This window comes from Lynx rufus, unplaced genomic scaffold, assembly GCF_022079265.1.
Source record: "Lynx rufus isolate CCGP_SWC_20201006 ecotype Redwood Valley unplaced genomic scaffold, mLynRuf1.p SCAF_4, whole genome shotgun sequence".
Lineage (NCBI taxonomy): Eukaryota > Metazoa > Chordata > Mammalia > Carnivora > Felidae > Lynx > Lynx rufus.
Genome location: NW_025814856.1, coordinates 87,750,422 through 87,774,651, shown reverse-complemented (window position 1 = coordinate 87,774,651; position 24,230 = coordinate 87,750,422). Strand labels below are relative to the sequence as shown.

At 36.2% G+C, this 24,230-nt stretch overlaps 1 protein-coding gene across 1 annotated transcript in view; it reads left to right on the top strand.

Annotated features, from left to right (window-relative positions):
• Positions 1 to 24,230, top strand: part of PCLO (piccolo presynaptic cytomatrix protein) — a 411,980-nt gene that overhangs the window by 343,279 nt on the left and 44,471 nt on the right. The window contains exons 17-21 of the mRNA XM_047096771.1: positions 510 to 603; positions 2,195 to 2,266; positions 4,264 to 4,444; positions 6,064 to 6,258; positions 22,607 to 22,748. Coding sequence (XP_046952727.1) covers positions 510 to 603; positions 2,195 to 2,266; positions 4,264 to 4,444; positions 6,064 to 6,258; positions 22,607 to 22,748 — 684 coding nt within the window. The remainder of the gene's footprint in view (positions 1 to 509; positions 604 to 2,194; positions 2,267 to 4,263; positions 4,445 to 6,063; positions 6,259 to 22,606; positions 22,749 to 24,230) is intronic.

Below are 24,230 nucleotides of genomic sequence, written 5' to 3'. Positions count from 1 at the left end.
CCATCAGCACTGAAGTGTTATCTAGGACCTGAGATCGAAGGCTAGGCAGAAAATTCAGGAAAAAGGCAGTGAAGATTAGATAAAGGCCTTCTCTGTGGGGTAACATTGGCTAATAGCAACAATGATAGTTCATTCCCATCAGTTGATTGATGTCAAGTATAGATGTTACCATATAGTTCATGTAATTATCTCTTGGGAAAGATTTCCTAAATTACAGTATAGCTGGAACACCTAAAGCTTTTCTTTAAAAAACTACTTCAGGGCAAATAAAACCAAAGGCATCCAACATGTTCTTAAATTGTCATTTTTTATTCAATTTAAAATAAGGCTTAAGATGGTAAGATGAGGAGATGATTGCATAATGATTTAACACAAAGTATCATCTTAAAATGTCTGCACGACCTTCCTGTTAACTATGAAGTCATCAGTTAAGGTGAATAATCAATGTAACTTTTTTTTCTGTTTTTTTGTTTTTGTTTTTGTTTTTGTTTTTTTGGCTTCTAATTCAGTGCTGAGTACAAGAGGAGGACTAAATATGTTCAAAAAAGTCTTAATCCTGAATGGAATCAAACAGTAATTTATAAAAGTATCTCCATGGAACAGGTATGCAATGATTATTTTCTGTGACAGATTTAGGCTAATATAAGAATAGCAATGGCAAAAGTATTAAAAGATTGTAGTCTATCAATTTGTCACACGGACAAGAAGGAATAAGTAAAATATATATGAGAAAGGTAGCTAGTGAAAGGAAATGGGTACAGTTCAAAGATCCCATGAATGTAAACGTGGGCATTTTGACAAAACAGCCAAAAAATAAGCAAAGACATAAGACCAGTGGAATATTTTCCACCAATTATTTCAAAATTTAAATAGTTCAACAGACTAGGCCATATTTGTCATATTTTGAGGGAAACTATTTTTCCAACTGGCTGTACATTTTTTTAAAATTTGGCCAATCTCAGGGGCACATGGGTTGCTCAGTTGGTTAAGTGTCCAACTTCTGCTCAGGTCATGATCTCATGGTCCATGAGTTCAAGCCCTGCGTTAGGCTCTGTGCTGATAGCTCAGAGCCTGGAGGCCTCTTCGGATTCTGTGTCTCCCTCTCTCTCTAGCCCTCCCCATTCATACTCTGTCTCTGTCTCGAAAATAAATAAACATTATTTTTTTTTTAATTTGGCCAATCTCTTTTCTTTTTTTTCCAGTTTTATTGAGATATAATTGATGTAATACATTGTATACGGTAATGTTAGACACCATAATGATCTGATATGTATATTACAAAAGTAATACTTGGCTATATTTGACTTACATAAACAATACAAAGAAAAGATTTTAGTGTATATAAATATATTATTGATAGGCGTCTGTGTGGCATAGTCAATTAAGCATCTGACTCTTGACCTTGGCTCAGGTATTAAACTCACTTTTGTGCATTTGAACCCGGCATTGGGCTCTGTGCTACTAGCTTGGGATTCTGTCTGTCCTCTCTGCCCTTCCCCCACTTGTGTGCGCGCTCTCTCTCTCTCTCTCTCTCTCTCTCAAAATAAGTAAATAAAATTTAAAAAATGTATTATTGTACCAGACAACATTTTAGGAATTCTCTGTCTTCTCTAAAATGAGGCCTCGTAAGTCTGACATTGTGAAGCTGAACTGTACAGACCAAGACATACAGATGACTAGCCTCAAGATTATAAAGGAGGTTTAGGATTTGTCCTCTGGAAGATTTCTGATGTGATTGTGAAGTTGAAGCTAGGTATAAATTGTAATCTGGGTTCTTGAATTTAAAAGAAGTTAAATTTACCTGCAGAAATAAGGCAATGCTACTTACGTCTTTCGATGATTTATTAAAACCAAAAAACTCCAAATATTTTATCTAAATTACCTAGACAGTTTTGCAACCTATGAATTCCATGTATTTAAAGAGCATTTATGGATTGTGCTTTTATTTTTAAAATCTGAGGGGAGTGTTAGAATAACAGGAAATGAGTAAAACTTTGAGGTCTCTTACGAGCAAACACTAGGTTTGACTGTAAAACCATTGGTATTTCACATACTATTTAATATAAACCCACATTTTTAGATAAATTTGAAGTCCTTTTATACACATCAAGGAAGTGAAAGTAAATCTATAATAGAGTGTGATGAAAATTTATGATGAGGAATGGGGTTAATGACATTTTGATTTAAACTGTAGCTCAAGAAGAAAACACTGGAGGTGACCGTCTGGGATTATGATAGATTTTCTTCCAATGACTTTCTTGGTGAGGTGAGCATCTGATTTCCTTTTCCTTATTCACTTTCATTATGAACCACCAATTAGAGCTTGATGCAAGCGTATTTCTTAAGTTTATAAGATAACCATTTTGGTTAAAGCCCTTCGGTGGATAGAATGTATTTCCTGATTCATCCTTTTCAGTTGATGAATAGTAACTTGAGAAATGGTCTTCACTTTACCATTTGATGTACTTTATAAATAATTTGCAAGATGAACTAGTAATTGTTTTCATAGGAGATATATAATCATGCTGTGAATCCAAATGATTATGTTAAAATTTTGAGATAAACTTTATAAAATGAGCTAGATTTTTAAATTGCATTTTGAGGTTATTGAGTCGCTATTCCTCACTGAATGTATCATTGACTTTATGTGACATTTTACATTCTTATTTCTTTGAAGTATCCCGTGAAAACTCTCAAAATATTTTACAAGGCAAAACTAGAAGTAGGAGAAGACAAAGAAGACAATAAAAAGGAATTTTATGTAAATTCACATGAAATCTAACCTCATTATTGAACTCTGGCACAGTGGTCAGATTCTGCATTTTTGGTTTGTTTTTGTTTTCATCTATCATTTTTCCAAAAATATATATTTTATTTAGTGATCTTTGCTAAAGTTGTGAATTAATGTTAAAAAATAGGCCATAAGAGACTCTTGAATACAGAGAACAAACTGAGGGTTGATGGGGGGTGAGGGAGAGGGGAAAGTGGGTGATGAGCATTGAGGAGGGTACCTGTTGGGATGAGCCCTGGGTGTTGTATGGAAACCAATTTGACAATAAATTACATTAAAAAAATAAAGAAAAATAAACCATCTCTTAAAAAAATAACACCTAGACAATATGATGTCCCTTCCCAGAAATCATAGAAAACTGTTATGTAGTCTAGGTGATGTGAGACCTTGTTTGGTTCCTAGACTGTATTTCTTTTTCCCATCAAAACTAGACCATTTGACCTTTAATTGCAGTCTCATGCTAGTACAGCCACTGGGAATAGTCTTGACCTTCGGGCAGTTCTAGGATGCACTGTTATATCTGACTTAATGTCCCATTTCAGAAAACTGATTTATTGTTGTTTTTAAAATTGATTGTTCACATGAATTTAGAGCATATATCCGTTGTGTTGGTTCTCATTATTTTATGTCTCATCAAATCTAAAATGCCAGCAACTCTAAAATACACTATTACTTATGAATCACTAAGAAATAAAAAAATGCTGGGAAGTCTGGGTGGTTCATTCGCTTAGGAGTCCGACTTGGGCTCAGGTCATGATTTCACAGTTCATGGATTCGAGTCCCGTGTCCAACTCAAGTCCCGCATCTGGCTCTGTGCTGACAGCTCAGAGCCTGGAGCCTGCTTAGGTTTCTGTTTCCCTCTCTCTCTACCCCTCCCCCCGCTTCTGCGTTGTCTCTCTCTGTCTCTCACAAATGAATAAATGTTAAAAAAAAAAAATAAAGAAAAAAAATGCTGCCAGTTAAAACATGACACAGTGCTTTCTCACCGTTAAGTTGTTAGTCATACCCCTATTTCAAAGATCAACTAAAGTATGTTTTAAAATACAAGGAATAAGTTAGTAATTTGCAAATCGCCCATTCTTTTTTATTTTGTCCCTCTCATAACTAAAACCAATCTTTAAAAATGATATCCAAGTTAGAAAAACAAAAGATCCAAATTTAGTACTAGAATGTGTTCATTTCACAAAAGAAAGTTTTCTTTCATGAAGAATTGCAAGTCTACCTTTTTACATAATCTCCAAAATAATTAATAGTCTGAGATTTTATACAGTTCCATTTAACCAAGTGTTTATTAGACATCTATGATGCACAGGGCATTGTTCCCAATGTCATGCGTAAAGAAACATGAGGAAGACAGCCTGGTCGTCCTCAACGTCATACTGTATCTTATATCCATGAATAAATTTCAGGTCACAGAAGAGAGTAATGAGTGAATTATATCAACCTCATTGACTTCCTGCATTGTTTTTCAGGTACTGATTGATTTATCTAGCACATCTCACCTCGATAACACTCCTAGATGGTATTCTCTCAAAGAACAGACTGAAAGCCTCGATCATGGCAAGTCTCATTCCAGTCAGGGCAGCCAACAGCCTCCAAAGCCATCTGTCATCAAAAGCAGAAGCCATGGTATCTTCCCTGACCCATCCAAGGGTAGGAGACATTTCAAGTAGAAAAAGCTTTTGTCTCCTTGGTCACTTAGTAACTTCTGAATATGAATGCCTGTAGATGTAATTTATTTTGAAATGTTGGATTCTGTTGGAAAGTATGTAATATAATGTCATGCAGAGTGATTGATATGGAATCAGGAGTAAAGGGCGTTAGTCTCGGATCAGCCCATAATTAGGTTTACTACTTGGCGATCTTCACCTAACTCTGGTTTTGAAGCAGGATAATGGAGGAGTTTGGGCTATATCAGCTGTTGGGTTATTTCCAGCTCTCAGATTCCACGATACTAGGATTTTATAAAATGTGTTGGGTTATTCCGTAAAGAAAAATAAAAATCCTCAACGGTTCATTGACGAGACATACTCATTATTACCGTTGATGCAGATTTCTTCTAATTGTTTAAACCCCTATTTTTTTCATAGGTATTTTCTTATTCACATATTATCTATATGTAAGCTATACATAATTTTGCATCCTGATTTTTACTTGTCATATCAAGAACATTTTCCCCATGTCATCACAACAATTGGTATGTTGAAATTTACTTAAACCTTTCCTAAATGTTGGCCTCAAGCTAACTCTATGATTTTTTTTAAAACTCTGATTATTATTTTTTGAAATAATAATGTTATACATTGGTTTGGGCAATACACACAGAATTCCCATTTGAATGAGATTTTCCTTTGAGAGGTTTATTGCCAATTATCCTATGACACATTAATCTTCATCATAAACCGAGTCACTACCTGTGTGAGATAACCATGTAGTATCTTCCCTAGATATATTGAACTATGTACAAGTATCAACTATAACTTTTTATACTGGACCTGAGTCTTGCTCCCTTCTCTTCTCAGAAAGTACATCACATTGAAAAGTGGTTCTTTGCACATTAGAAAGGAATGGGTCCCAATTGCATGTGTTCTAGGAGATGGAAAACCACGAGGCCAAATCCAGTAGGACACTGAGTTGATCTGATAAACCACAGACTCCCATGCGTGCTACAGAAATGACTTATGACTGAGCTTTATAGATCATTTATGGATTCCACTTCCAGAACAACTCTGCCCTGATTAACGGTCTAGAAGGTCATTAGCATAAAGACTTCTCTCCCTCTGACTGCCATAGTCAATGTGGGATCTATAGTCCACATTCTCTAAAATCACCCGAGACATGATTCTACAGTCCCCACACTTGATGTGTCCTATAGTGACTTACGCCCCTTCGTCCAGGAATTCACCGCATTTTTACTTAAAACTCCTCTGTGGTAGTGTCAGCCTATGGTCTCCTGCCTGGTCCCTACCTGAATCGGCAGTTGCTTGCTAAAAGGATAAGTTACCATAATTCATTTACGTGAGGATAGTCAGATGTATTTCCTCTTCTCACACTTCTCTCTTCTTCTCAACATTATCATCCTCTTGACTCCCCTCCCCCACACGGCTTCCCAAATGTTTAATCACATTGCGAGTAGGGAGCTTTGGCATAAGTAAGCCCAACAGGCAGCGGCATTAACATAAATCTTAGACAGTTGCAAATGACGTGAGGCCAGGCTCGATGGGAGGAATGCTGGAGCCACGTTAACTCCTGTTTCACCCTTTTGTAACCAGACATGCAGGTTCCCACCATTGAGAAATCCCACAGTAGTCCTGGTAGCTCGAAATCCTCCTCCGAAGGTCACCTCCGCTCTCACGGACCGTCTCGCAGCCAGAGCAAAACCAGCGTCACCCAGACCCACCTGGAAGATGCAGGGGCTGCCATAGCCGCTGCCGAAGCCGCAGTGCAACAGCTCCGCCTGCAACCAAGTAAAAGACGCAAATAAATTCCTCAGCATGGCAGCTTAATGTTCATCTGTTGCCTTCCTTCCCTGCTGTCCTTCCCTGTCTGCTTTCTGTGTTTTGGCACACCCCGCTCACTCCGTTCTCTGTCCCTTTGTCTGTGTAAGGACAGTACCGATACATATATATGCTCTCTCTCTTATTTAAAATTTTTTTTTTTTAATTTATTGACGTGGACCGCAATAAAACTGGCTGTTTCCCCTTTGTCTCCACCATCCATCCAACCTGGCTCATAGTACTTGGTAGCTGTGTCCGTGATGTTTGCAGACAACGCAATGTTGTGTGTCCTTTGTGTGTGCACTTTAAATATCCTTTCGAGTACAGGAATTATAAGCACACGTGACTGCCAGCTTTCCAGGCATTACACCAAAAAAGCACACACCCGAGCAGTTAGAGCAGATTGGAAGTGAGATTCTCTGAAAACATTCCAAAATTGGGGGCAGAAGAGTAATACCACCAGCAGGCAAATTCTCGAACCTGGAGGGGGAAAAGGCACTTCAAGCTTAAATACCTTAATGAATTATGCACGTGAAGTATTGTAGCTTTCCATGTGGGACACTTGCTAATCGTTTGACAAAAAAAAAAAAAAAAATCTGTGAAGAAAATCATGTCTCATATTTCCAAAAAATTACATAATATTAATATATGTATAAACATATGTGATGAGGCAGTGTGACCTCCTTAAGGAACACACTGGGGTCCATTTCGTTGGATCACACTTTGTGTATGATAACAACGAATTTATTGGTTACTTTTTTCCTAGCCATTGGGGATCCTAGGACAGTCAAGATATCAATTAAAGAATAGCAATCCACCCATCTTCTTAACTGCTGTATTTTCATTTAATTTATGAAAATGTAGTCAACTGATATATCAAAACTTAGTAAGAACAGAGATTTTACAAATGGAGGTGCACTGTTCCTTCCAAGAGACATCAGCCAGACAATGAACATAGACTGATGTTATCCCCACGTCCCAAAGTCTTCATTTCCAAAGAAACAGCCAGTTTTAACCCCTTTAGTGCTATGCATGTGGTGTCATTTTGGCATTTGAAAACCCACCTTATTTAAAGAGAGCAAAAGATCACTTCTGTTTGCATGAGTAACATTTAAGCTGGTTCCATCTGAGGATACATACTCTGGGTTTCCATTTCACCCACACTGCCACAGCAGCACATAAAAGCGGTCAGTCTAATCATGCCAGGAAGCAGCACAGACACAGCATAGCAGGAATCCTCCCCATTCAAAGAACTCAGTCTGATAATCTGCCTCCACCAGCCAATGGCAACCAAGACCAAAGCCAGCTAGCCCTCAGGAAGGTGATGTCTGATGGACCAGTCAAGCCAGAAGGAGGTGAGCAGAAAGGCGCTATTCAAAGCACACAGCGAGAACATCCCCCAAATTTAAAGCCTTCCTCTTTTAATTTTTAGACATTGTCTGATAAAATATGTTTATCCCCTTTTTAATGTGCTTTTGTGGGCATGGCATTTCAGGACTTCCTCGTCGCTGTGTAAGTCCCAAAATCAGTCCCATGATATATTGACTACGGTGATTTGTATTTTTCTATGCACTGGGCATCTTTTGACTTCTGTTGGGAAATAGATTAACAATATTCATATTGCAGAATGGAATGCATGCTACTAACCTAATCTGTTCAAGCATGACTATAAATATGTTGCATTGTGATAAAAGTTTAAACTGCTCAAAATTCGAACTAGCATACCAGTTGGAATGTAGATCAGTGTCTGTTGCATATTATTTCAAGTGTAACTTTTTAAACATTCAGTGGATTTTGGAAATTCTTAGAGGAAAGTAAGGGAAAAATTGTTAATGCACTAATTCACCTTTACATGGTGAAAGTTCTCTCTTGATCCTACAAACAGAGATTTTCCACTCATGTTTCCATAGTTGTTAAGTGTATCAGATGTGTTGGGCATGTGAATATCCAAGTGCCTGTGTAATAAATAAAGTATCTTTATTTCATTCATAAACTACTGGGTTCTGAGCCATTGTTATATGATGCAGCTTAAAATGAGTGTGTCAGTTTTTGCTTTCTCATTTGATTCCTTGCAATAGAGTATTTATAGTTCTTGTTCCATTGCTAGTGAGATCTCTAATGATAGACCATGTGGGGAGCAGAACAAAGTTTTATGTCTGAAACATTATTAGCTAGATGGAAAATTACTGCCAAATAAGCACCAAGCGTACATAAACATGTAAGTAAGTGATAAGGGCTGGGCTGCTCAGTGATACTTCTGCTATGTCTTGCTCGAACATCTGATCTACTCTGCGGTCTTCCCAGGTTTCTGTTTGGAGGAAGACAAATCCCATGAGCCCTCGCTCTGGGGGGGGTGGGTGTATGTAAACTTGATTCCACAGCTGTGTTCAGAAAGGAAAGCAAGTTTGCATCCATCCCTAACTTGCCCCAGCATTCCTGCAGTTTTTCCCAAGAAAGAGTGCTACTGCCAGTGACAAAAGTCAAATGAGGGTGATTATAAAATTGTCTTTGAATTTAGTTCAAAAACATTGGTAAAATGAAGGTTTTTTTTAAATAGGATACTAGTGCCCCGTTATGTCCCTTCTAGCCCTAAAGTACTTGATTTTATGATTCTCTACTTGTCACCAAATTAAACTCAAGCCTTATACTTTCCTATTGCATTCCTCTTTATTCTCTGAAAACCAAAATTTATAATAGGTTCTTGTTCCAACGAATCAGATATTTTGGGACAGTGGAAAGTACCTGTGGCATAAAACATAGTGATGTTTTCTAAATTAGCCTGGTGGTTATCACCCCTGCACGGTTACCCTTTTCTACTTAGCTTACCAGTACTTTCCAAAAGTACTTAAAATCCCACCTGTGACTTTTTCTTCCATCAGATAAGTTCAGTGGATTTCTTAATGTTACTCATTTTCTTACTTCAGATAGTCCATAATGATAAAGGTCACAGTAGTCAAATGCTTCCCTTATTTCACACTCTATTTTTAATGATCATGATATAAGTATTGCTATAGAATATTTTGTCTGAGTTTTTTCTAGATATGGTTAAAATCTATAGCAAAATGCTTTTAGTTCCCTTTATTTGAATAATGCTGTAACAGATATTCATATACATTTAAGGTGCCATGACTGAATACTGAAGTCATTCTGTACTGAAATAATCAAGATAACATGCCGTGGTGAACATTTCTTGTTTAATTTTGTATTAGCAGACGATAAAGAAAGTGTCTATTTTGTGAAACATAATTATTTCCCTGCTACCATAAATGCACCAAGAATATAATTCAGTCATGCATTTTGCCAAACAACTAGTGGTAAACATGCTATAGGATCAAATTATATAAAATGCTGTGCCATTAGTTGAAAGCTTAGAAAAACTGGTCTGAGATGTAAACGTACAAAGAGCCAACGGGTTCCTATTCTCTAACCGCATACATAAGTATTATTAATTTTAAGTGTTCAGATAAAAGCCTTCCATTTCAAACCTCACAATGGAGTCCATATAGTCCCATCTGCTTTCTGATAATCCTGCCCTTCATTTGAATAGTTCTTCACATTATACCAAGTATGTTATCGGCCATCTTCTCATTTGATCACACCTAGTAGATGAGGTCTTCACCGAAGATCACCTTATCCCTTTCTTCTGAGTGAGCAGTCAGAGAGATGGCTAGGATCACGGGTAGAATACACACCCAGAAATTCCTAGAATTGGCAACCTGACCCTTGCTACGAGGCCTAAACCTTTGCTTTTTTAATACTTCGTCTCCTTTGAAATCAAACTCTTCTTTCAATAAAACAATTGTCATTTACATATATGTTATTTATTGTTCCACTTCTTACAAATGAGTAGAGTTTGCTAGAAATGATGGCAGAGTACAATTTAGACTTACTGTACTTACATGACCCTCTTTTCTGAAGGCCGAGAGTGAAGCTGCCACAAACAAGGAAATAAAACCCTGTCATGCATAAGCCCAGTGTGGCAGTAAGCAGAGTCTGTAAGGCTCTGTGTACATCTGTAATCGTTTCTATCAAGGGTGACAAAATCGTCCCTAAAGAGCCGTTCAAATATGTGTGTGTGTGTGTATATATATATATATATATATATATATATTTTTTTTTTTTTTTGTGAGCCTCTCAGCAGTTTTTTGCTTGGAGTAGCATAAAATATGGGTCAAGAAAGAATTATGGAGTGAGCCAGAGAGAACTTTCTCCCTCCGGGGTTTAGGTGCATGCTGGGAAACCTGAAGAGAAAGATTAGACAGATTGCGCCAGATAATCCTGATGCCTAAACAACTCTTTTGTGTTTAGAAATCCCTGCAAATGGTTTTTTTTCCAAGCCAGTTGGTTTGGCTGAACACAAGCTGTGCCATTTCAGAAGGTGGGAGCAACCAAAGAGCAGAGTTTTAGAAAACAGTTTTCTCTAAACCATGCTCAAACTAAAACAAATGGAAGCATTCCTTAAACCTTAAACAGGAACTTAGTTGACCCCAAATATATCACATTTTAAGTGCATTTTGAAATTTCTGAGCTATTTTTGCATGCTACTAAGATTTTAGGTGAGTTGTAACTTTAGAACCAGTACTACAGGCTGAGGAGAAATGTCCCTCCACCCCGGGCAATGAGTTAAGGGCCACTGGAATGGGTTGGAGAGGTTAGGGGAGCAGATGAACCATGGAGTAAATTGTGCAAGGGAATTAAGATTAAGCATTCGTAAGTGTGGCTGAGTTCTAGGAGAATAGCCTGAAACCTACTTCCACAGACCTCACTGCTGGAAACTCCGCTTTCAGTCAGGCTCACTTTCAGCAGCTGTCAAAGAAGAGTTTCATATCTGCACGTTGCCGTGGTGAACTCTTTCTAAGCCATCACTCTGTGGGAGGTGCTCTCTTGGGCAAGTGGCAGGGGGTGGCTGGGCTGGGAAGCTGGGTGGGCACTGGGAGTAGAAGGGATTGTTGGTTACAGAAGGTGGTAGCTAATCAGTGTCCCATTCTCTTCTGACTGGAGGTTGATGGTTCCTTTTGGTCAGAAAGAATTTGGCATTCTCTGTTTCTGGGAAGGACAGGGTCCAAAAGGAAGTCAAGGAGAAATCAGAAGAGAAATCAAACTGAGTTCATTGGGAAGTGAAGTCTTCATTCACGTATGTAAGAGGTTAATAAAAACAGATTTGCATTCCTCATTTCAATGTGTTCATGTAAAAAAGCTGAAATACAACTTTGGGTAGTTTTACAATGGAAACAAAATTGAAACTGTAATGATGTGAACACAGCAAACATCCAACAAAATCTGAGGGGATCAAATTGTATAATTTTAGCTTTCAAAGTTCTGTGCTTATTTCTCTGGGGGTGAGGGTTTTCCTTGTTGTCTGTAAAGATCAAAATGCTCTTCTAAAGTTTTGTTTTATTTAAGAGATGCCACATTTTCATAGAATGATTGATGATGCATTTTCAACTCTTTCAGTAGTTATTTGACATTTATTGCCAGAAATCTCTCTGCTATACATGCAAAGTCACAGAGAGTAAACGTATAGCCCTGACCATGAGACACGGTCTCTTGGTTATGGATACTTATTCACAAAGATGAATCCGCTGATCTACCATCACTGGGCACTTTTGTTCTTTTCCAGTAATTGCCATGGGTCTGCACTGAGCCATCCACATGTCTGGTTCACACTGGGGATTTATATGTCCATTTCATCTGCCATGAATTCCAAGACCAAATGGCCCATCTAGGTATCAAACTTAATTTCAGTACTGCTGCACCTTACTCAAATGATGTAGCTCTGGGCCTATATAATTGGATGTGACTAATAATACATGATCTAATTGTAACATGCCACAGTCCCTTAAATGCTACTTATGACACATCTTTAACAAAGTTAAACTTAATTTTTAAAATGCAAACTACTTAGGCTTGAAGAAATTATTTTCAAAAAGTTAATTTATCAAATTACCACCAGGGAGCAGGACCCTGAGGAAATGAGACAGGCAAGTAAATGCTGATGGAGGAAAGAAATGAGAAGCATGAAGCATGAGAAGGCTGATGGGGACACAGTGCGGGACCTTGGACAGAGGGTACAATATGAGCATGGGGCTGGGGGTGTTATCACCTGGGTAGGAGGGATCATGGAACCACGGGAAATGCCACCTAAGGAGAGGCAGAGGAATGCCAAAGCACCATCTGGCTACGTGACAGTCTTGCCTAAATCCAGATACCTATCCATGAATTACTTGGTTTTTTCCACTTTTCATCCGCATGTATTACATTATCTAAAACCATGATCTTTCACCCATTCTCCATTGTGCAAGATAATTGGGAAGTGGGGGGGTGGAATTAGTGAATGGGATAGGATGAAAGGAATGTGTACTGAGCCAGACTCTGGAAATACCCTCTTTTCTTTTTATTTCATTGCTGTGTTGAATATGTAAATATACAATTAATCCTTGAGGAGCCAAAAGAAATACTTACTGATTTTAAATGAAAACATACTGTATCAGAAATGCAGAATTTTGATTGGGGTGTTGAGTCGTTTAGATATGTGAATAGGATTAATGTAGATAACCATAGCTTTATACCTCGGTGTATTTTAAGATACTGAAAGGCAAAGATTTCTGTAAAGATACTGAAGGATAAAAATTAATTAAATTAGTAACTTGAACAGTATCTCATCAAAATATTGATATTACAAGTCAAACGAAAACATAAATGTTTAAGAAGAAAATACTTAGTAAAGTCAGGAGCACGGGACCCTTTTTAAAAAAACATAAGAAAAACATTGGGTTATAATTTCTGCCATATTCTCTTTTTTTTTAATGTTTATTTCAGAGAGAGAGAGAAGACAGAGTAGGGGCCAATAGAGAGGGGAACAGAGGATCCAAAGCCAGCTCTGTGCTGACAGCAGGGAGCCTGATGCTGGCTTGAACTCGCAAATCATGAGATTATGACCTGAGCCAAAGTTGGATGCTGAACCGACTGAGCCCCTCTGCTATATTTATTCTTGAAAGAGCACAGGAACAAAATCCACTTTTCCTCATGAACATATTTCAAACTCAAAACCACATTATTTGAAGTTCTATAGGTCACATTATAATTTTATCCAACTCTTTATATAAAATGAATTTGGAATCTATACAAAGAGGTATAAAAAGTGGGTAAATATATATACATATATATATATACATATATATATATATTTGAAACTTTTTTTCTCTGTGTATCTATTACATACTTTTAGTTTGTTGTAGAGCATTCTCACTACTGAGGACATTTCATAAAGTAAATAGCTATTGAATCATTCTTTTGGCTTCATCCAACTATCGACGTACCAGAAAATTAAAGTCTTCATGTAGAGAAAACGTTTTTTGGAAGAATGTGCATAATTTTATGCCTGCAAAATATCATTATTTATTGTAGGTTTCTGCATACCATAAAGGTTTCTTTTTAGGCAAAAATGTAACAGACAAGCATCATTTTTTGATAGCTAGAGTTTTTAATTCATTCCTACTCTGTACAGTTGTGAAGTTCTGGATTGATCAAGTTCCAAAGCTAGAGAGGATAAAAAGAATAAATCTTCTTAGGAAAGGCTCACTTTCCTAAAGGCTTGGTATTTTTCAGTAGAAGCATAAAATAAAAAATGAAAGTTACCATAGAATAATTGCCATGTGCATAGTGGTTTAAGATGACTGTCAAAAATAGCTGATGCTAATTGGGTTCTTCTCGTTTTCATGGTTTGTACTTCATGTTTCTTATGGCAGATCTAGACCAATGATTTCGCCATGTGTGTCCTAGGGGCACTTTCAGGGGGTTACAAGGTCAAATACAAGAATATTAAATGTTATTTGTCTTTTTCCCTCTCATTCTTTCTCATGTAACTGTGGGGTTTTCCTGCATTTACATGAGGTATGACGACATCATGGTTTTGAAGGCTAATAGAATATGTGCCTGTCTACCGTTTCTTTTAAAGTTTTCTTTATTTTGAATATGATAAATATTGATAGATATAATTCACATAAAATGAAGTTCTTTGAGAACTTAAATATTTTTTAAGAATGTAAAAGCACTCTTGGGATCAAAACGTTTAAGAGCCACTGATCTATCCCTATGCAGAATCATAATTTTTCCAGGAGCCAAAGATAGTGGGTGACTGGAGTTTTCTTCTAAAAGAGAATTATCATATTTGTCTCTGAATTTTCTATGCTTTATATCTCTTATACTTCAGAATCCCTTCTTTCCTTTGTCACTTATGTTAATTTATAATTAAGATTGACATGACAATTTTTCATTTTATATTTACACTATTTTATTGAGCTTGATTTCAGTTAAATTATGAATGTATATCCATATTCGTTACTTCCTACTTTCAAAATTTGCTGGTAAGTTGCCTCTAATCAAGCTGTTGCTAACCTAAGGTAGAGTCGGAGGGAGGATTACACAGGTAGATTAAATTTTCTTTGCATCCTTATCTCAAACAAAAAGTTTATTGGAACAATTGTTTATAAATTGTTTCCTTTTATCTTCTTTTGTATCATCTATATTACTGGTCTTATATAGTTCAAATTAATTTTGTTGGTGTCAGAAAAACTGAAGATGATCAATTTTGATTCAAATTTGACTCAAATTTGAGAAAAAAATTAAGTTCTTTATCTCTTAACCTATTTCTTGATTCTTAATTTTCAAGGATTTAATGTGTTTTTAAATAATTAAAGTTAAAAAAGAATTCTGAAAATATTTATCATTTATAGAAAATATTATCTGAATTATATATATATATTACATCATTTATGCACACTCACATATACTTTTTTAAATGAATGTTATGTTCCAGAACCTCTTCAAAGTGTTAGTGATACTACAGTGAACAAAACAGATGAAAATAACTATCCCAGGAAATCCCCCATTCCTGGTAATATTTATTGAATAACCAATTAGATATCTGGGAAGAATTATGAAGAATGAAAAAAGCATGAGTTTGGCTCAAATGAGATTGAAAAAGAAAAAATTGCATAGTCATTGACTTAAGTTTATATTCAACCAAACATCCTTGTGTTTAGAAACATCTGGAACTATAATTAATTACATTTTTATTTGTCCTGGCTCTCGTTCTCACTAATAATCTTTACAGTCTGCTGGGATATAGCTAACTGTAGGGAGGAAAGAAAGTATTTGAAAATGATCTATTTGGAGAAGGTAGAGAGAAGGTAATGAAATTAACTAGAGAGGTTAGTTCCCATAGGACTAGATATGCATTGATCAAATAATTCTCCAAACTCCTCTTTATTCTATGGCTTATTGACTACATTTGAATGATATACAAAACAATAGTGTTTGTTGTAACGTTAGTCATATAAATCAGACTGCTTTAGGCAAAAGTTTTATATAAATCAAACTGGATTCCATATAAAGATGATATTCTTGTTATCTAAGTATTCATGATCTAAGTTATCAATTTGAGGATTATATAAGAACATTTTCAAAACTAATTATTTTTCAATTACTTTCCACTCAAACAATCCTGCATGTTTTGCAAGCCAACTGTGAGAGAGAGAATATTGGCGTTTCAAAGCAGAATTAAATGGATATTGAAAAATTAAGAGTTGCTCTTGAGAACTTAATTCAGATCTTGAATCTTTCCCAAATATAATTCTCCTTTCCAAATATGATTTTTTAAAGATAAAAAACATAACAATTATGTTAGCATATTTTAGCGCAAAACCAAAACTTGGTACTTAATAATTTCTTTGTCGATTCCATCTCTACGGACACGGCTAGAATTATAGCCTAAATTTATTACAGGTCAAGTAATTTTTAAAATTTTCATTTATGATATCTTGATTGAACATTTTTCCATTATTTACTAGGATATTTTGGTCCTCACTTGAATTGTACTTATTTTAAATATTAAAAAGTTGATGTTAATTTAATGTATTTAATTTAAATATTAAACAGTTAAATATTTTATTTCTTCTAAAACTAGTTCTGAACCAAAAACCTTATAAAAGGAAGACGCACTTAAAAGGCAACATTCTAGCAAAAATACAAAAGCTATAGCATACTAAGCCATCACATATATTTATGTAAGAAAAAAAATCCTATGATGATATTAGCTGAGCTTTACACTCATTTCCAAACACCTGTTATATTGAAGTTACATACCATACTTCTGTTTCCAGAAGTAATCATTAATCCTATTAATGCTAGAGAATGAATGCTTAGTAAGTATGGAAAACACCTGCAAATTACTGATAGCATTAGCTAAAAACAGACTGAATTGATTATATTGAAATGTCTTGGAAATCCAGTCATAAGGCCAATATGGGTGGAGAAGGAAGAGGGCAAACATGACTAAGCTTTACTATCTTTCCTGGGACTTAATAGATAAGAGGCATTGCATCTCCTTCCTCTCTGAAAGAAGATACTAAGTGAATATGGACTATCTTAAGGGACAGACTGTGATTTTTTTTAAGGAAAACATTCCATTTTTCATGGTTTGTTATATATCAGTAATCTGTCATTTTAAAGAAATGACCCATAGAAGTCTGAGTTGTCCATTTTCAGCACTTTCGTTTGTAAGAACTTGTAACTTGGAAATATGTGGAAGCTCCTACAAATAGCTGCATTGAAACTACCTATCCCATTTGGGGTGGGGACTGGGTTCTTTAGAATTTTTCCAAATCATATAATGAATATACTGAGGTAACGTTAAAAATATTAAATTTCTAAACTCCTTGTACGATGCCACATGTCATCTTAATACTCCTAATCTGTCAGAGGGAACATAAAAAATGTGACTGGACCTAATTCAAGGGAAAACCTAACAAATAATGCTGGTAACAATGGAACTTAAAACCTGACCTTTTCAGGTTCACATGCAAAGCAACGAACGAGATAAAACTGCAAAATCTCATTAGTAAAAATAATCAGAAAAACAACAGCAATAATAATAGAGAAATAGAGCAAAAGATAGGCAGTGGGGAGAAAGTAGAAAAGGTCACCAAAGTAATGTCCCGCCAAGGTAAAGCTAGCAAAAGTGCACTATATGCACTCTACGTCAGTTCCGTCATTAAACTGCGGGAAAAAACAAAATAACTATTATTGACTGTGTTCTCTTAACTCCACACATCCTATAGACTATATCTATGAAGATAATATTAATACTATGTCAACCAAGTAATTTGGGAAATTCTAGACTACCATTAGAAATGATTCCTAAAATATTTGGATATAACTGTGAGTTGGACCAAGGACATAAAACCAGTGACAGAACATCACAGGCAGCAAGGCCATCTACTGCATCCCAAGCACTGACCCTGAGGTAGGCAGGGACCTCACAACCTCAGCCTGAGACAATTGAATATGATAGAAAAGTGGATTAGCCCTTTTTAGTTTTTACTCTCTTTCTCTCAATTAGTGTGTGACGTGGAACAAATCAATCTTTTCAGGGCTTAGGTTTTCTAAAGGCGCAATGATGGTTCTGGAGGGGGCTATCTCTAGAGTCCTTACCAGCTTTTTAATTTCCTTGGGTCCACAATTACATAAAGTCAAGGCTACAATTCTGATCCACGGACTGTGAGCACAGTGCTGCCATCGTGTGGTAGGTACAGTGATAGTTCTGCATTTTTAGGTATAGTTGAAGGGGGGGGGGTCCAACAGAGCAAACTAATTGAAGACAGATGTGCAGTCAAAAAAACACTACCAGGTTTAATTAAGGTTAGCCACAGTGGAGTAATAAAACAAAATGATGTCTAAACATCTAGCATCTGAAGAAAATGAAGAGGTCAAAAAATAATTTAAAACAGATTGAACTGCCTCACAGAAGATAAAATATGTTTAGTTGAAATGCCCCCTCAATAACTGAATAGCAGAAATGATTTAAAACTCAAGGATTTATTCCTCTAGGGTACAGGAACCTTCTCACAGGAGTGGGCTTATTCCATCATCTGTTTATGTGGTACATTCTTTCTCCTTGTTGGTACTTGACAGTGAAATTTGGAGTTTAAAAAGACAGTAGGCACAAAAATGTAGGCTCCAGATATCCATTTTATTATTAAATAAATCTCAGTTCCTCTGTAAAATAAACATTTCTCATGTGTAAGACACAGGCACATAATATAGTCAAGCATAATAGGTCCATGCTCTCTGACACGCTGATTAAAAGAGAAGAAAGCAAAGGTAGAATGTTTTCAAATTGTTCATTTTGAAATCATAAAACTATGGAAAGTCATATTTGTTTTCATATTCTAAAATATTATTTAAAAATGGCATTGGTTTAAAATATATTTATATTTAAACAGAAACCAGAATTCTCCAGCTGTCTGTACATCGAGATTTAGTAGAACCAGCACGAGTACTAATGTCTGTGATAACACCCTCTGGTGGTTCCCAATCTAAATACATTGATAAAATAGCCGTGTTCTGTTATGAACTCTTTCTTTGAAATTCACCAAACTTCGTGCTCCCGTGTTTAGAATCTTATCATTAAATATTTCTTTCAATGAAGCCACTTTTGGAAGGATTGGGAAAACAAACATCTAGTTGAGTGATTGTGTTTTCTATATACAGCATGATAGATTAATTTGCATCTCTGTTTTTAAAGCTACAAAAAAAATTGCATTGCCCGAAGTTTCCTTGACAAAACATGAAGGCAAAAATCCTCCCACATCAAGCGGTGCGGTTCATAAGAGATTTATGATTTGCATAGAGCACACAGCTGGATAAAAAGTAAAATATCTACTAAATCATTCAGATGGTTTTGTTATGTAGTTAAGGGAAAGAATTATTAATTTTTTTTCATTATTATTTCGTTAACTATTGCCTCAGCATAGTTCCAGCATAAGCTTTTAAGAAGGCTGTCATGGAGAAAACACAGGCTCGGCCTCCAACATCCTGAAAGTAACAAATACAGCCAAAGATAGAAAGTGGTAATTGCCAATAACAGACCTGTGATCTTGTGCTTTGTGAGTATGGATATAGAAGAGTTCGCTTCTGGTTGGGAAGATGAGGAAAATATATGGAGCAGGTGCAGTCTGAGCTGGGCCTTTACTGACAAGTATAATTTAGGTATGAGAAAGTGACGGGCAGAGAAAAGCATAACAAACAAAGAGAAAGGGCCCAGCTACAGCTCAGGAGGAAAAAAAAAAAATCCAAACCAAAGGGAGCCAGAGTGTGTGGTCTAAGTGGGCTTCCAGGAAAAGCATACAAAGGAGAACGATGGGAGATACATTTGGAAAGAAGCAGATGATAAAGGACTTTGAGAGGCCAACTAAAGAATGCGACTAAAATCATGAGATTTCTTGAAATCACAGAAGCTCTAGCCTCTGATATTAAATCGTAAAAGCACTTTATTCATCAAAATGTTTCAGGTAATGCAGGTTTAGCTCAGTGTAACAGAATTGATATATTTTTATTTGGAGACTGTTTTGAGAGAAAGAAATTAGTAAATATACTCACTGTTTTCAAGCACCTGATAAGGAACTATTAAAATACTTGGATTCTTAGTACCCGTTGATCAAAACGTCTGCATTTCTGTACGGTTGACTGCATTTTATGCTCTGTAGATAGAGCCCAGTATAAAGCAGAGATCTCTTCTACATTTTTCATTGAGTTCATTTTTAGAAACTACCAAATGTCAGACTCTCTGTACCCTACACTTACCTACCAGGTTAAGAATAAAAGCACCAGGTGTGTTTTTAAGGTAATGCCAAACATCTCGATTTCATTAAATTATTCACCTAATGCCTAACTGCCCGAAATGTTTTTAGACTCAAACTTACGCATAATTGTGTTTTGCAAATATGTTCGGTAGACTTAGACTTATTCCAATATATGTATATGTTCTCTACATTTGGTTTTCTTTCTTTTTATATTTCTTATAAAATATTATTTGTTTGCATGTAAATCTACAGCACTTGCACAGGCTTTCCAAATGAGATTTCTATTCACCTAGACAAGATGAAAAACTCTTTCCTTAAATTTATTTCTAGCCTTGTTCCTTTCTTCTTATTTTGTTGTTTCACATTCTGTACACATCTCAAATTTCCCAGAAGAGGAATAGAACTAGAAATTGCATCAGGTAAAATCAAAGCTCACAAAGAAAAGATTGAATATTTTGAAATGTAAATAAGACAGTCTTGCTATAATAGCTATTTTGATACATTGTGAGATTGCTCTTGGTTGAAAATTGTTTTAATCTAGTAAAAATAAATAGATTTAAAAATTAGTGCATATTAATTAAGGTTTGTTTTGGAAATAGTATATAGAGATTTTCCAGTTGTTGAAATTAAAGTGTTTCATTCAATATCACACTAAAAAAATATTAATAACAGCCTCGACTGGATTATATAATGCTAGTCAAAAAGTATGGCAGCTTTCCTTTGTTTACAACCAGTTGACTAATCTGACTCATCATGTGGTTGACTATACAGTTTAATTTACTTTACAAAAGATCATAATTTTATATCATAGTCCTATATCCTTTATATTTTTTGTTACCCTTTTAAAAAGTTCTAAGTTCACACTAAGTACACCATCTGGGTTTCTTCTACATAAGTTGAAGAAAATATCAAGAATTATAACTATCATTCCGTTTCCTCAAATCTACTTCTATTGGGTACTATTAATTCATTGGTGACTGGCTATTTAACAATATTCAAGACTTTTTCTAAATAGCTATTCCCAATTTATAGACGCCTGATATATTATTGACAAGTATTTCTTCCTTATTTCCTTATTCTGAGAAAGTGCTCTCACTGGAATATATATTATAACAATTTCTGATGGCTTTAGAGAATCTGTTGTCCCAAAATGGAAGAAGTGGTGGCGATTGGGGAGAACCTTTGTAAGACTTCTTCCTGGTTACCTTGATGGTGTATTTCCTGTCCTCGAGAGGTTTCCCTCACAATGTCTATATTTTTCACTTCATTTGGATACATTGGTTTGACTAAATTCCCACCAGATTGAGAGTCACTGTGTTTGTGTACATCTCTTTAATAAAAATGTAGGTATCTGAGAATCATTACATGAGTATCCACAATTCACCCAGTAGTGTGGATCTATCCAACTGCTTAAGAAACTCCTGATTGAACGGGGATGTATTTATGGAAGAAAGAGACTCTAAGTATTTTTCTACCTCAGAATGTGAATCAAGGCAAAGTCATTGTCAGGAACTAGGTATACTCGAAGACACTAGGGAGCAGCGATCGATAGGAAAACCCTGAGGAAGAGGTTGGGGGTATGGCAAATAAAATCACAAGATGAGGGAGAGAAAGTAACCGAAGTCCTGCTTCATTTCACTCCTCATGGTCACAATCTTATGAGTCGAGATATGCATTACTGACCCATTATTATCCAATGCAAAAGCTGAGACCTTTTAAGTTTACTCCAGAATGAGCTAGGATTCCAAATCCTGTCTGTATGATGAAAGCTCATGCTCTTATATTCTGACCATGTGGCAGGAGACATAATAATTTTTAAAATTTGCCTAGAAACTCTTCTCTCCATAAAAGAGGAACCACTTGCCTTCTCTTCTGCTTATTTATTTTTTGCATCAAAATTTCCCCCCCAAATCTCCTCTAATCTAGAACTCCACTAACAGTCTTGGTACTAAGCTCCCACTGCATTATACAACACAAAATTAGAATGTTTCTGTGGGAATAAGGATTCCTGTATCCACAAGATCAAACGCAAGGAGTTTTTGAAACAAGTCCCAATCATAAATGAAGAAATGCCGAAGGGAAAACAAAGGTCTTCAAATCTACAACCCCGCTAGAGACAGTTGTTAGAGATACACAGAAACAAGCACAGAATTCTCCAACCTCTTCTTGAAATCATCTGTTCTACTCTGCATCTTTACTTCTCAGGAGAAAGACAGATTATTGGTTAATCTGGAAAATAATTAAGCAATTTTCCCTTACCCTGCTATTTCTATCAACCCAAGTCTTTCTAAACTCCTTTCTCCATGAAATAGTCAACATTCTTATTTGTTTGTCATTATTGCAATACTGTACAAATAAGCCACAAGTAGAAACGATAATAACAGTCATGGTACAGTTACTATGTAACTCATTTGAAACATCTGATGGTTTAAGTCTGGACATCATTGAGGGGCTTTTTTTTCTTTATCTCCAATGAAAATATGCAAGTACTTAGCGTTACCACAGCACGTTATTGGTTAAGGGAAAGAAATTGAAAGGCAGGTGAAGAAGTGTGGAGTTCTTGCTAGAGCTGTGTCGTTATCCATGTCAATGAAGAAAACGTAGAGTTGTGCATTTGGAGATCGCTGGGAGTTTCATGGATTGACTGTGGTGTTGACTCTTCCCACACCATGCAGCAAAGCCTACCAATCACCGCCCCGCAGAAAGCTCCGTGTCTACCGGCTCCTCGGGCAGCAGCTTTGGCAGCGGGTACAGCGTGGACAGTGAAGGAAGCAGCGGCACTGCAGGGGAGACTAATCTATTTCCTATTCCAAGGATGTAAGTGGGTTTTATGCTTTCTTGCTTTTTTTTTCCCCCACTACAAAGTTAACAGCATCATGAGTAAGCTTTTCTTAACACTTAACGGGAAATAAGTAGATAATTATCCAGTTCTGAGTCACTGTCCCTGAAACACTTCAGCTGTGTGTGCCTACGTAGAAAAGAGACTGTTCAGGAAAGGTTGGATTCATTTAGTCAATTCCAAGGATGAATGCTGGTCACTCCGGGACTGTTTAATAAGTACAATCTGTACTCAGTAAAAACAAAAACAAAACAAAAAAACCCTGCTAAAATAATAACTAAATTAAGTCCAGCCCTACTAGTGGCTTGAGGCTTTAATCACACAATGACCAAACACAAACGTTAGTGGTATTTGAGATAAACTTAGATTAATTGACTTTGAACCAAAGCAGATCTAAACATATTTTAAAAGCTCATATATCATGTTTGAAATAGGTAACCTATTGGGTTCCTCATATAGACTTTTCAATGCTAAATCTTACCACAGTTAAAATGGAAGATTTTGAAGCGTTTTCCTATTTTCTAGAACAAATATCAAGCAATACATTAGGTCCCCAGGAGGTAATCTTGGATTAAAGTTCATTTGTAACAGGTGAAGCCTCAAGAAGATGATACCGTAAACCGAATGCAAAATGAAAACAGGTTGTGTTGAGAACGCGTTACCCTGGGTTTAGTCATGGAGGTGGCAAAGATTAGCAGTATCTAAGACACATATGTAGGTTATATCTGTTTCAATATCAAAATCTCAACCTCAGCCCTTTCCTTCTCCTCCCCGACAACTAGTTTTCTGGGTTCTCAAGAACATCTTTGGGTCACACATCTCCAGGATCTAGGTCCCGATGAATCTAGCCTGCCACTTAGTTTTGTAAGGCCTGTGAACTAAAACTTTGCATTTTTAAATGTTTAGAAAAAAGGAGAAGGAGAAGAAGAAGAGCACTTTGTGACACATGACAATTATACGAATTGAACTTTCAGCGTCCACAAATAAAGTTTTATTGGAAGCCACACCCATTCGCTTACGTGTTGCCCGGTACTTCTTCTGCCCTGTAGAGGCCGACTTGAGTACAGTTGCAACAGAGACCATTCAAATCATTTGCTCTCTGGTCCTTTACAGACTTTGCAGACCCCTGATCTGGACCCTGGTTAAAGGATCTCCTTCGTTTTCTCCACGTTGAGTGTGGCCATTTCTGGGAGCAGAAATTCGATTTCTCTTTGTTTTAATGTCAAGGTTTTCATAAATCTTTCCTTTTAGTCTCCAGAATAGTTCTAATATTTAGATAATGGCTCAACTTACAAAAGCAAAATAATGGGGACATGGGTTCGTACAGTAAGAAGTGGGTTTATTTTGTGATTTGCAAGTTATATTTTTCCAACTTCAATTTTTTAAATTTATTGGATCACTTGTCCATATCTTTTGCCTTTTTTTTATACTTAGGCTATGGATTCAATAGTTATTTACGT